Source organism: Sipha flava, unplaced genomic scaffold (assembly GCF_003268045.1).
Source record: "Sipha flava isolate LNK unplaced genomic scaffold, YSA_version1 258_pilon_pilon, whole genome shotgun sequence".
Classification (NCBI taxonomy): domain Eukaryota; kingdom Metazoa; phylum Arthropoda; class Insecta; order Hemiptera; family Aphididae; genus Sipha; species Sipha flava.
The window spans coordinates 889142-904464 of record NW_020272917.1 but is presented as its reverse complement, the minus strand read 5'-3'; the positions used below and the strand labels follow the sequence as shown (position 1 = coordinate 904464).

The 15323-nt window shown below is 25.2% G+C and overlaps 1 protein-coding gene across 1 annotated transcript in view; it reads left to right on the top strand.

Annotated features, from left to right (window-relative positions):
- Positions 1–878: 878 nt before the first annotated feature.
- LOC112684909 (pancreatic triacylglycerol lipase-like) overlaps positions 879–15323 on the top strand; it is a 69698-nt gene continuing 55253 nt past the window's right edge. The window contains exon 1 of the mRNA XM_025556642.1: positions 879–1008. Coding sequence (XP_025412427.1) covers positions 993–1008 — 16 coding nt within the window. The 5' untranslated portion in view covers positions 879–992. The remainder of the gene's footprint in view (positions 1009–15323) is intronic.

Here is a 15323-nt window from a genome sequence, read left to right as displayed (position 1 = left end):
GACACACTGATGTGTCGTGAGTTAAGTCCAAATATGTCGTAAGGTATATTAAATGACACAAAATATAAATTGATATTTTATATAATGAAGCATATGTATTTATATCATCTAAGAATTATTAATTTAATAATTCTGAATTAATTATTTTTTATTAAAATAAAATTTTAAGTAGACATTACATTGAATAATATTTTTAATTGTTCTTTACATTTTTTTTTAGATGCGTCGCAAAGTATAAAATATTTGAATGATGTGTCGCCATAATACAAACATTGAAAAAAAACTGTATTAAAGATACATTTTATTTAAAAATTCTTTTAAATAATATTATATTAATAATCGTTTCGATATGGTGAAATTTTAATTTTAGGCATCAAATAAATTAATATAAATTTACGAAATTATATAAATTATCCTGAAGTTTTATAGAAATATGGTTCATACATTTTTGTCGTGTTTTGATATTTCTATACCTTATAGAAATGAAAAACTGAATGAAAACAACAACCCATATTATATTACAATGATTAATTAACCAACTATTTTAATTACTTAGTGAATCGAGCTATGGTAAAATAATAAATCATTTCAATAAAAAAATATATATATGTATGACCTTTGAATATTGAAAGCGCATTAAGTAAGGAAAATATATACTTTCATAAAAAAAACCTAATTACCTACATGTTTTTAAAGCCTTACTTTTGTTAGTCTTATAAAATAAATCAGAAAATAATTCAGTTATGAGGTCCAAATATTCTAATGACCTAGAAACGACTATAAACTATAATACAACCATGACAAAAAAAAAAACGTGTTTTATTATCACCGCAAACAATGCTTACAATTTGATAGTAGCTGCTAAATGAGTGAGGTGCAATTGTATCATGCAGTACCTACACTGGATTAGTTTAAGTTTATTCACACCTACATAAAGCCGCATTCGAAAATTTAACCCGAAGAATTTTTCAGCGACAAGAAAATTCGGCAAAATGATTAGAATATACTGTAAGTACTAGGAATAATAATCCGTTCTTAAAATAATATTATTTATATTTTTTTATATTTTTGGGTTACCATATTTGTATTCAATTTATTTTCTAATAGGTATAAGTAATATTAACGATTGGAAATAAAAATTTCATTTAAGCATAGGAGAATAAAATATATATAATAATGAGACAATTTTTTGACCACTTTACAATAATATTTATTCACAGTAGTGTCATTCAGAAGGCATTATTTGAACTAAAATATACGAATCGTAAAAATCCTGTGTTGATGAAACATTTTCAAATTATAATGACGCATTGATATTTTATAAAGACTCTACATTAAAATTAAAAACATTAAAATACAAATACATCGTTTATTTGATCATGTATACTTTATAATAATTTATTTTTATTTAAAGAGCAAAAGCTTTTAAAATAAATATCAAATTATCAAACCAAAATTAAATTAAAATTAAATAATAAGATGATTTCAAAATGGTAGTTCGTATACTGAAAATAATTGAAGAAAAAGCGATTGGTTTAAACCAATCGCTTTTTCTTCAATTATTTTATTAATTTTTAATAATACTTGTTCGATTTTATTTTTAAACGAGTATATAGTATAATAAATATTCGAGATTATTCATGCATGAAATCAATTGGTTACACGTTGTATAATAAATAGTTATAACATTTTCAGCATAATTTTAAAATATAAAAAGCCCGGGAAAAGAAATAAACATCAATGAATTTAATATTACGTAATCAGTGTTTTCCCCAATAAAGTTGAGAAAACTAAAATTATATAAGATTTTTGTAAAATTTAAATCATCTTCGACAGCTATAACCTTAAAATGGTAATTATCTCTATAGATATAAAATTAAATATATAATCATATATACTGTAATGCAGAGGTTCCCAAACTGTGGGTCGCGACCCAAGTGAATGGCGATTATATTTTTAGTGGGTGGTTTTATATTTTTCATGTGTTTCAATTACTTTTGGTTGATGTTTAATTATTTATTTAGTTTTATCATAAAATGTTATCTGCGTTTGAGACAATTACAAATTTACTGCGACCAATAGACATAATAATATTTCTTTATAAATCTATGACCGACTGTGTCAACACGACGCAATAAAATTAATAATTTTTGAAAATATAGCAATATATTTTAAACAAATTAGTACCTGTATGACGTTCAATAAATTTATTATTTTCAATAACACACGGTACATTGAATACAATACATGCATGCAGTTTAAATCTTACTATTTTCAAATAACCAATAAATTCGTTTTTTTTTTTTTATGCTTTTGTACTGTTTCTATAGACAAATGATTAAATAAAAAGTTAATGACTCAAAGTTCTGCAAAACTGAATAAACAGAGATAATATCTGTGTCAACGGTTATAAAAAGAAAATTAATTGATGATGAGCTTACAAGTTCTTTTCAATCAAAATAAAAAAGTGGATATCAATGCAGTTATGAAAAATAGGAAACAATTCCATCCTTCATATTAAAATTATATACTTACTAATTAAATTACATAGTATATTTTTTTTTTATATATATATATATAATACTTTTCTTTCATTTAAAATGATGAAAATAGCAAAAAAAAAGTCATTGATAGTATTGTGGGTCGACAACATTTAAATAATTTCCAAAATGGGTCCTACTATAAGAAGTTTGGGAATCTCTGCTGTAATACAATATTAGTTTAATTTGAATTTTAGAAAAATATTAAAAAATGATAAGAACATAGTTTTAATAACGCATCATATTAAAAAAAAAAACTTGAACATTTTTTAGTAATATTAACGATAAAAATAACTCTTTTGATACTTTTTATATATCTAATAGTTTCAAAATTGTATAGCATTTACACCACATACCAAAATGAGTGGTGAACCTTTTATTTATAATAATTGATGAGAAATTACTTCCAGTTTAAAAATTTCGCTTGATAATTTCTTCGAATATTCCATTTTGAAGTTTTTGTTTCTGTCCTTTGATTTATATATGTTAACTCTAAATACTTAACTATTCTTAACAACTCAATGGTTCTTAAATTCGATAATATACTTAATATACTCGATAACTATACATTATACATTATGGTATTATTTTTTAAATACTACAATACGTTTTTATAAATTAATAATAATTCAATTTTAACTTCATAAACTATAAACTTAATCGCTATATGAATACTAACACTAAATACATGTTATCATTTCAAATTCGTAAAATATATGATGTATAATTAAAATTATAAATAATCTCATATTAATGGTTTACATGTGAAAGGGAAATTTTTCGATTTCAATTTACTGAAACACCAGGACACGTTTTCGTTCAAATTATTACGAACTAATATGTATCAAAATATATCTACTAATTACTGTAATATCATAAAACGGTAATATTTTGATTTTTAAATTACACAAAAGTGTGAAAGAAATCATATAACATATCACGACTTCATTAAAATCATTACGAAAACACACGCATGTAATTAAAAATAAACCTTAAAATACTAAGTGTTATAATCACAACAAATAAAAATCAATAAAATAAGTGAACTAAAAATACGAATAATTAATAAAATATTTGTTCATAATACAATGAAATATACTTAAATTCAAAATTTATATTTTACTCAAAAATCAAAAAAGTATTTTTTTTCAGTATTATTATTATTTTGTCGAAGACACAATTTTATTGTTAATTTCTAATTTGGTAATCATAAATAATACAATTTTATAAATTTTTAAGGATAAATTTAAATTCTATTAAAATCTTAGTTTGAAAACTAATAAAATTGTATTTATCTACTAGAGAAAAATGTATACGAAACCAAGATGTCCACTTTATTATTATTATTATTATTATTATTATTATTTATTATTATTTTTTATTTTTTTATAAATAAACAGTACAAGTATTTAGAAATAATCATTTATGCATGCATAATATCAATATAAAAACTATTTTTTTTTCAAATAAAAATACAAATAAAGAAAATGAGACTAAAATGTTTATAAGAATGCATTTCTTAACACGATAAACATTTACAATAAAATTGGTAATCTAGCACATATCAGACCATGTTACTGCCGAAAACGCTGGTTTAGTAGAGTTCACATAAAAACGCATTTTTACTTTTTGCATTTTAAATTTTTACTCATATTAAAAAATCAATAATCTTATTGTAATTTAATATAACATATAAATAATACATACGTGCCATGCAATTAATATTTTGACAGGACAGGTTTCAATAAATGTTTTGCGCATACTTTTAAAACTTTCGTTATTTTTTGAAAAAGATTTTATTATTTTGCTATTTTTTCTTATGTCATATACTGTTGCACGGCCTACTTTAAATTAGTTAGCGAGGTTTACTAATTTGTCACCGTTTTCTAATTTATTTAAAACTTTAAGTCTAAGTTTTCGTTTTCGTTGTCGTAATAGAACACAATATCTAACTGGCACACAATAAACACGCACAACACTTCAACGTTCACTGAATAAAAATAAAATATCAAATAGGTTTAGTCAGATTTAATCTGATATAACTTAATTTTATCTAACGATTTATCTTTTACGATAATAAATTTATATATAAATACATATTGGTACGTATAGATTAATACAGCCGGATAACTGGACTTATTGGATTATCGAACAGCCAGATTACGGAGATTCTATATTATTTGTTATCATACTTATGAACAGGGCCCCCACAAGGGGGGGTCTAATGGACCTTAAGTACAGGGGCCTAACTATTTTAAGTTGAAATTTATTTGAAATTTTTAAAACTTTTGAAGAAATACTTATTTTACATAAAATAATATTGTAAAATAACATTATATATATATATTTAGTTATTTTGATAGTTCAAAATGCGGATTAACCAATGATTACCTAGAAATGAATGGATTGACTTTGACGATCAATTTTGGCGATATTATTACTGAGTTCGCTGAGCTCAAAACCCGCAACACAAAATGTTTTTTTCTTTTTTAATTTAAATAATATTGTAATAAAAAAATAAAATAGACATTATTAATGTTAAAATGCTTATGAATCTTAAATTTGAATTGGTATAATGAAGAAACAAATAGTATTTCTAAACTTGTTATATATATAAAAATAATAAATTGTATTTTTGGATGTTTTATAAAGGGCCCGGAAAAACATTTAGTATAGGGGCCTGAAGTTATGAGGCTCTGTTTATGAATATGTATATAGACGATAAAATCTGCTTCTTTATTATGAACTACCTATAATATTAATTAATTTTACATTAATTTTTTTCTTTAAAATAAAGTTCCTCGCATATGTAGATTCAAAAAATTTTACACATACTTGAAAAAGTACTTATAATATACCTATATGTACATATATCAAATATAAACTATAAACCTAATAAATTTGACTTTTTGAAAATTTAATTATTTTTTACTAAATAATATTTATATACACACCTAATATTAGCGTTCATTTTTAAAAGTATATATTAAAAAACAAATGAATTTGAAAATAATAATTATATTTATTCATTTTTGCCAATATAATATATGTAATTATAATATATAATGTATAAGGTATAATTATTTTTTCTTAAAAAATGTAATTCATAATTTTAACATTTATTAAACCAACAGAAGGACTAGTAAAAAATGAGAATATTCTGATGATTTATATTTTACTTTTAAACTTTAGCATTTCTTATAAATATGATTACTTATCTTTCGAGAACATTTTGTATTCGTATATTTAATCCAAAACAACTTGTAAAGTATTTAAATATGAAAACGAACATTTCAAAAATAGTTTGTACTCACGACATTTTTTTTTTTAAAAAATGATTATTATATACTTATCAAAAAATAATAGAAAAATATACCCAAAGGTCAATTAAAACAATTTTTACGAGTATTTGTTACTAAAATAAGATGTTATGAAATGCACTAATAACTCTTCAGTATATTTACATGGTGGATAACTTACATAGTTACTACAGTTGTAACATTACAAATGGTAACATCTTCATATATTAACACGTGTTAATGTAACGAACTTCAAAAACACAATATTTGTAACACGCAGTATTTTAAGTACTTTTGTTATTTCATGAAATTAAAAGAATAATGCATTTTATAAAATTTGTTTTAAGTTTAAAAAATTCAAAAATAACATATTTTTATCCATTTTCCCTTCACAAACTCTTAATAAAATATATTTATATAATAAATTACAGAAACCTACTTCAGATACTGCATTTTGATAACATAATTCTTCCGAAAAATCATTCATAGATGTATGTTTTAGTTATTAACAATGCTCAATGATTGAAAACCCATAAAGAAAAATATCGTGTATAATTTATAAATCGTATTTATAAAAAAATATACACTCGATGAATTTTTAATTGATATTATAATAGAAAAATAAAACCTAACAATATTTATAAATTATATTATTAGGTAGAATGTAATTATTATAACTTAACTAAAAACGATTGGTCAAATTTCACATTTGATGAGTTAAATATTTTTTTTAAATTACTTAAATAATAGGATTATTTTGGAAAAAAAATCAAAAAACCACTTAGTCTTTTCACTCTGAATTTTATATATATATATATATATATATATATATATATATATATATATATGTATTTACTTCATGCTTGTACATTAATAAGAAATAATAGATAAAAGGAATAAATAATTGTAATGCGCTTACGATTTACATGAACGCACTCAGTCCGTATTATTTAGATACAATCAACATTATTTGGACTCGTCTAATTAAATATGTTAAAACAAAACAATTATAACCTTAATTAGCATAGGTGCACAAATGAGAGGAGCTATTTTAAATATGCATAACTGCATTCATAATGAATAATTTCCCTTAAATAAATGTAAATTGTTTTTTTTTTAATTTACAATAATCAAATTCTCAAACTCTATTTGCGAACATCTTTCAAAAGCAGTTTCTCTGGACCCATTATTACACCTTCTAAAATAATTTTATTTTTATGACATAGTTAAAATAATAACTTATTTTCGATCCGTTTTGAATTGAAAAAAATTATTTTTATATTATATTGTTCTCATTTCGATTAACTTAATAACATATTGGATGTAACCCAATTTTAAATGATAACAATCCCCATTTATTTTTAATTCATAAAATATTAAATAATAATTAAGAACGACATTAAGTTTTTTAGTGGCTATACAAATATTGGTTTTATACTTTAATCTCAATAATTAATAGTTCACAATAGTGAACAATTTTTTATAATTCTGTAGATGTCCACAAACAAGGAAGTTTTGGATGTATTATTTAATTTCTTTTCTTTTCTTTTCATTAGATTGTTCGTTTTTTACAATTATATATTGTAGTTTCTTTATTCAAAAGATAATTCAAGCGTTATTTCCAAAGTATAATCTGATACCTATAAAATAACATATTTATTAATATTTGAAGTTTTAAGGACACTTACTTATGTTACGATTTCTTTAAATTTTAAGACATTCTATATCAATAATTTGAATTCAAATTATAAAGAATAAAAGCTAATAAAGTTCTTATTGTAATACCATTGACGTCCGAAACAATAATTCAAAAATCTAATAACCTTCTGGAATACAACAAGAGTGCTAGCTCATGAATGCTAATTGAAACATGGGCCGGATCTTGATTTATTTCTTTATTATTTTTTTTTATTACTATTTTGTTATTCGTTTTAGTTTTAATATTAATATATAATTATCTATTCGCTTGTGGCCAGTGTATTGGAAACCCGTAAAAAGCAGTAGCACAAGGGCGATAAGAATGTGTGACAATCTCAACAATATTAAATGCAAATACGATTTATACGGGCCCCTTGCCGGTCAGACGAATTAAAGTAATTTATGGGTTTGCTATCAGACATTGAGTGCCATATAGTATAATATATGGGGAGCTGGAAAAATTAATCAATGACTCAAAATTACACGTTAGCGCCATCTTCATGGAGCGTCCGTGCAATTTACATATAAAAAAAATGTATTTTTTTATTTACATATTTTATTTTGTACATGCACACACCTATTCAGTGTTAACATATTAAAAAAAAAAAAGACATTTGTACGGCTTTAATATGTATGAACAATCTCTATGCGATTTTTTTATTTATTTTTTTCCCCCGTAAAAGTGAATATTCTACGATAAATACACTACATCGTATATCAGTCAAGTACGGCGTATTGTTATACGGATACCTTTGTAAATTAAATACATTCGATGGTTATTTTTTATGTACAATTAATCGTTAAAATATAAAAAAAATGTACGAAAATAAAGTTGACGGGTATTCAATTTAGTCTGAAAATTATTTTAACCAAACATGTATACACTTAAATATACTTAGATAAATTAAAACGATTATTATTAGAATATTATTAGTTTCAAAATATTATTGATATAGTTAAAAAAAGACACGAAACCAATTTTCATATATTGTCAAGTAATAACTAAACAATACGAATTAAAATTAATCTACAAATTTTATTTAATAAATTAAATCAAATCAACAATAAATTGTATGTATTGATGCTCATGAATTCAAAACAAATTTTTCACCACAGCATGGCTTAACTGAATTGATTCTGTTAGAAACGGTTATGTCCTGAATGTCGATTTTTTGATAATTTTTTCAATTTTATAAACTCCATAGAAATTCAAATAAACTATCTAGTACCAATAGTACCAACTGAATAACATTTTTATTCGTTTGATAAGTATACCATACAAACAATATTCGAAGTACTCGTTTAACTATTGAAAATCGGTATATATATCGGGCAGTACTGGTTTGCGCACAATTACCAAGATGACAACTTGTCTGCGCACAAAACTACCACTCGTTTGGGAACAGTTAAACCTTAAACCATACTCATGGTTTGCGCACGATTACCTTTTAAACTTTATTAGTTTAACCTTGCATATTAATATTTGTTTATTAATAAGTAAATTATTAAAATACTTAGGGTACTAATGTCTACATACGTTTCCTTTCCTCCTTAACAGACTTAAAACAGACTTAAGACTGTCTATGAATGTATTCATAGGTGTGGTTAAAAATGCATGTTAATATTTGCATTTTAATAATTGTTAATATTTAATACTTGTTCATGTTAAAAATGTATTATACGTATATACAAACTTTTGAGCCAATTCCCAATATTAGAATTTTGGTTATTATACTCAAGTAATAATTGTTTGTTACTTTGAATGTACCGAAAACAACTTTGAACTAAATGAAAAGTACAAGCCACAATTTTACAATTGGGATAAAGATTTAATAAAGCATTGTGTGCAGATATTTCAAAATCTACATGGAACTCTTTAATATTTAGTTCTTAGTTAAGCGTATAAGTACAAAGATCCTGAATTGTTATCCACATTGTGTTATTCGTTGAAATTGACTTACTCTCTAAAAAATAAAAAACTACCGGCACATAAAAATTATTTTGGCCAACTTTCTACTGTCTACTGAGAAAAAATATAACTATTGTCGTATGCGCAAACTAGTTATGCATTTAATATATATAATAAACATTATAACCGTGTGCCCAAACGAGTTCCGATTTTTCAGGTAAAAATTATAATTATAGATTATGCACAAATAAATTGCAGCTATTGTACAATGCATATTATATAATATTGTATTATACAGGCGTATTATATGTCAAGTTTAAAAAATTAAAATACAAGTGGTATAAAAAAAGAAATCAGTGATAATTGATAAATGGTAGATAACAGTGGTAAGTGATAACAGTAATAAAACGACGGACCACGGCCATACGAGTAACGTGGTTATTGATAGGTGGTTGCCGATTGGCATCGATCATAGGAAAAAGATTATAAAGAATAAGCATTATTGTTCATTATAAAGATTTATTCTAACCCAGGGGCGTCATTTCAACTTTTTGAAAGGTATGCTAAAAAGTAGGCAAGCCAAAAAAAAATTTCAGCAGGCCAATAGAGATATATTATACCAGAATTTAAATTAAAATAAAGTAATTAAATGAACAACCAAATATATTCTGAAAATAACAAAATATGCATTACAATACATATTTTAGTTGAAACTTTACATGTTTGTACCACTGATTAAACCATACACAAATGCATTACCTATAAACAGCAGATGGTTTTTACTTCTTAGTATCTAATAACTTATTCATTTGAAAAAAATCAGGTTACAACTTTATAATATTTTGTACCTAATAATATCTACGAAATACCAAATTAAATTATTACATTTTATGATATATATATACATATACATATAACCCTAAAACGCCTTTTCGTTTACTTAAACTCATGATCAAAATTTACGAAAACTCGAAATATGTAGGTACCCGACTACAAGTGGCACACATAAAAGTTAAAACAAAAAAATACATACTGCTGACTAGGGCCGTGTTAAGGAGGGTCAAAGGGAGCAATTGTCCCTGGGCGCCGTAGTTTTTTAAATTTAAGGGGGCGCCCTTATCTGCACTTAATATGCTACCTGTGACCAATGGCCCCGTAAAAAAAATTTTGCTCCGGGGCGCTGAAATGTTTGACACAGCTCTGCTGCTAACTAAATCACTAAATAATAATGTATACTGTATAGATAAATTATGTTATTTTTGATTTGATGATTTGATTATTATTGGTTGTCCTAATTTTATCAATCATAATATTATAGAGCACATTATTACATGGTACAATAATGCCACAGAGTATACTCTGTGCATAATGCTAATATTGAATCTATTTATAAAATTAATGTCAGTTATCTTTGTCAGTTACCATGGTGAATACATAACAGTGCTGCAGCCTGCTGCAGTCGACCAGCTGTTTGTGGTTGGGGGGGGATGACTGGTTGAGGAAAACAGGCTACGGAAATCGTTATCACTTTCGTAACTAGAATAAAATATATGTGGAAAAATGTATACAATTATAGTTGATTATTGATTATTACATATTAGGTAATAATATGTAATAGAAAAATTGTAACCAGGATCACAGGATTCCATTTTGTTGATACGGCGCAGAAAAATTGGATTCAGGCCAAAATACAGTGTTTGGAAATTTTAGGTATGCACTGGCATACCTTGCATACCTCAAATGACGCCCCTGTTCTAACCATAGATGATAGACCTACTAACTTAAGTTCCATGGTTCTAGTCGAAATATTTGTAAATCGTAGTGGTATATGCGATAAGTGCCAAGTCATAAACTCAAGTCATAAGTCATAATCGTAGACAGTAGACCACAGTATAATATTATACTAAATTTTATTAATTCTATTTAATTACCTACAGACTACAAGTTACAATTAATTGAAATTCATAAACGATAGTTACTGTTTCTTTTTACTATGGGTCGACCTAATAATGTAATATTATTGATCTTAAATTTTTATTACACTCCAGTTATATATTTACAATTATGCCAAACACCATAAGATTTTTGTAAAATACTGTATTGTACACGTATAATACATGTATTATACAATTAAAATGTAAAATACGTTATTTTTACATCACTGGTTAGTGTAATCAGTATATATATACCTATAGGTACTTCATTTTATTATGCCTAACCATTATCCAGCTATTAAAATGTTTTATAATAATAATATTACAATATTAAACGAAAAATTATTTTACCATGCCAATCAACGAAACCCATTATGAAACATACAAAACAGAACAATACAGTATATAAAATCGAAAATTACAGTCGTAAAAATATTATTTTTGATCAACGGAACGTTTTGTTTACGCATCGTTTGCCACAATAATACACTATCAGGCAGTGTATCTATTTTATTTTATCATCGCTTTATTTTAAAATTAATATAATATTGATTCCAATTATGGTATATACTGTATATTTGTATACCAAATAATATCATTTTGTGATAAAAATATAATGTAATAAAAACTTCAAAGGTATGATTATTTTAAATAGGTATCCATCCAGAATACGAACTTTGTATAGTTCTAGGTATAATTATTATGATCAGGGTTCGGATTTAATAGCACTGAAAATACTAAAATATACGCTATAATATGACCAAAAAAACCTTAAAATTTGCTCTATAAATATGCCCTAAAAACAACAAAAATAGCAACAAAAAAAAATTAAGTCAAAATTGTATTAAATGTATTATATTATTTTATAAAGTAATGCATTAATAAAAAAAACTAAAATGACCATCTTCTGTTAACAATTTCAAAAAAATTATAATATAAGTATATACCACATATTATGTGGTACGTCTTGTTTTATATATACCCGTTTTACCTTGAATGATGACATCGTTTGTATGTAACTGTTTCTCTGTTTTTAAGTATTGAGTAACATTAAACTTTTTGTCACTATTAACTTTACATTCACACAATTTACAAAAAAAATACTCGCGTCAATCATAAAAACATCATTGCTACCAAACTCAAAATATCTAAGTCTCAAATAGTTCGATGTTTTAACTTTTAACTTTTAGAATTTTACGTTAAGTATCTAAACAGAAAAACAAATAATATACAATCGAGAAATAAACGAAAATGAAACGAAATCAAACAATACGAAGAACTCACACTGAAAGCATGAAATACGTACGATAGACAACAATATATTATAGAACAGTGGTAAGCAACTAGAGACCCGCGGGCCGCATCCGGCCCATGAGCTTATTTTATCTGGTCCGTACTATATTTTAAAATTACATCATACAATTTTAAAGTTTATCGATGATACTCTGACATCTAAATAATAATTATTATTTAGTATTAAACATCGTTAAATGTTTAAATGTCATATGTATGTATAAGTATAGCTTTCAACCATAGCTGTTCGTATGGAACTATTTAACTACATCAATTTCTTTATATCATTCGTATCGTGCTGTCGTGTGTGTTAAATTTATTATTTCCGTGTATATATATAAATGCTAATTAAAATTCATATTTTGAATGACTTTTTTTTTCTATGATCTGGCCCACTAGATTTTAATTTTCTAAAAATTGGCCCTCTAGTAACTTTGAGTTGCCCATCCCTGTTATATAGAACAAAAATAAAATAAAAATAAATAAAATAGATAAGAGGGCATAAATGTATACTTGATATCGCCAGGCTACTATTCTAGTAACATGTTAAATAGTAAATATCATATTATTTATCAATTATTAATATGAAAGGAAAATGTGGGAATTTTTGGATTCGCCTAAATGAATACTATTTTTCATTTAATATAAACAAGATTTATGAGAAATACAAAATAAAGCATAAAATCATGTATATTAACAAAAAATATCACTAAAATTTCAAAAATAGCACTAGAAATTTAAAATGCTTCAAGTATGCAAAAAATAGTAAAATAAAATTTTTAATTTGGAGTCCCTGGCAGTGGCGTAGCCAGAGGGGTGGTTAAGGGGGCTATAACCCCCCCATGGGCCGTGTTTATATGTATAATGTATCTTGACTATTTAAAAGAATCAATGGATGCTCGTTTTAATTAAAGGCTTATTGATGTTATGCCACTTGAAGGACTTATTCCGGCCAATTTAAATATGTATGACGATAAAAATATTATAAAAGCTGCTAAAATATATGTCCAAGATCTCCATGATGATACCTCATCTACAATCAGAGCTGACCTGTTCATATGGAGTCAAAATACTATTCCAAAACCGAATTCTGCTCTTGATTCACTCTCTCATCCCACCAATCTTCGACCTAACATTAAAATATTTTTACAATTATTCGCCACGTTACCAGTTACCTCTTTCACTTCGGAAAGAACGTTTTCAGCACTTAATCGCATAAAATTTTTTTTAAGAAGCACCATGTCGGAAAACAGACTAAATGGGTTAGCTATGGCTAATATAAATAAGAAAGAGCAATTTGATGAAAGTGAAATAATAACTGAATTTGCCAGAAATTCACCTAAGAGGATACAGCTGTCAGAGTAGAGCAAGTTACTGAACACTGAAACCAAAATTATTATTATTATAAATTATATATTAATAAATATTTTTAAAACTATACTTAAATGGTTGAATTACGTTTAGAAATTTGGTGGTAGATGGTGGGAGGGGGGTTAAGGGTGAATTCTCATATCCTCTCTTACCTTACTTATCCAAAAAAGTGGTTAGCCCCCCCCCCCGTTTAAAAATCCTGGCTACACCACTGGTCCCTAGTTAATTACACAAATGAATAGCTCACTCTGCTATCTTTATCTTTATCCTACAATAAGTAGCAAATGCTATAAAATCCGAACCCTGATTATGATAATGGATTCCTGATTATTTATAAACAAAATAGTAATAATTAATAAGTTATGTTAAATAAAACCATTTTATTTTAGAAACTAAAAGAACCTTTATAATTTATAAAATCATGTTCAGTTTTATTACTTAATTCATCAATATAAAAGTTTCGTTTCCTACTATTTAAAAGGTATTTGTTTCAAAACCCGTTCTTTTCTTATTGGTTCCTATCTTTGACTTATATATACATAATAAATAAATGTGGAATCACCTAAAAATCCGTACACTCAATTTACCACAGTCAAAATTGAAAAGTTGATCCATAACCTCGTTCACATCATGGAATGGTGGTTTTTACTCATTGCTTGTAATTTTTTTGGGCGAAATAATTTACGAAGAAATATAACTTATCATATTATAATATTTTAATTTTCAGTAATTTTAACATTGATTTCAGTTTGGCACTATATCTACTGCTAATCAACTTATATAAGATTAGAATAACTAAATCTTGCAATTTCTCAAAGACTTCATGTATTTGTTTCAATATTTTTATGAACTCTCTAGTGCACTTCTTTTTTTAAACTTATACCACATAAATAAAACTAAATAGTGTTTTGCTCGACCATAATTACTACAAAATCTTTTGAAACTTTAAAACCTGTGTTAAACTCTTCTTGTAGGCTTAGACAACAGACTAATTCCTACGATTAAGTAAATTAATTTCAACGAAAATTTTAATTTTCTATAATTAAAAAAACTGACAAAATACGTATATAATATAAATATGCATTATTTTATCAACTATACGATAAAAAAAGGATTTGTTGATTAATTAATTGTTAATTATAACTGATCTTTCCGTTATTGTTTTGAAACAATTTTACGAGATAATAATCACCAATTATATCGAAATGAAAAATATATTTTTGTTGAAGTTTGAAACACGTAATTATAAACTTACTTAAAGACTAACAGATGGATAAAA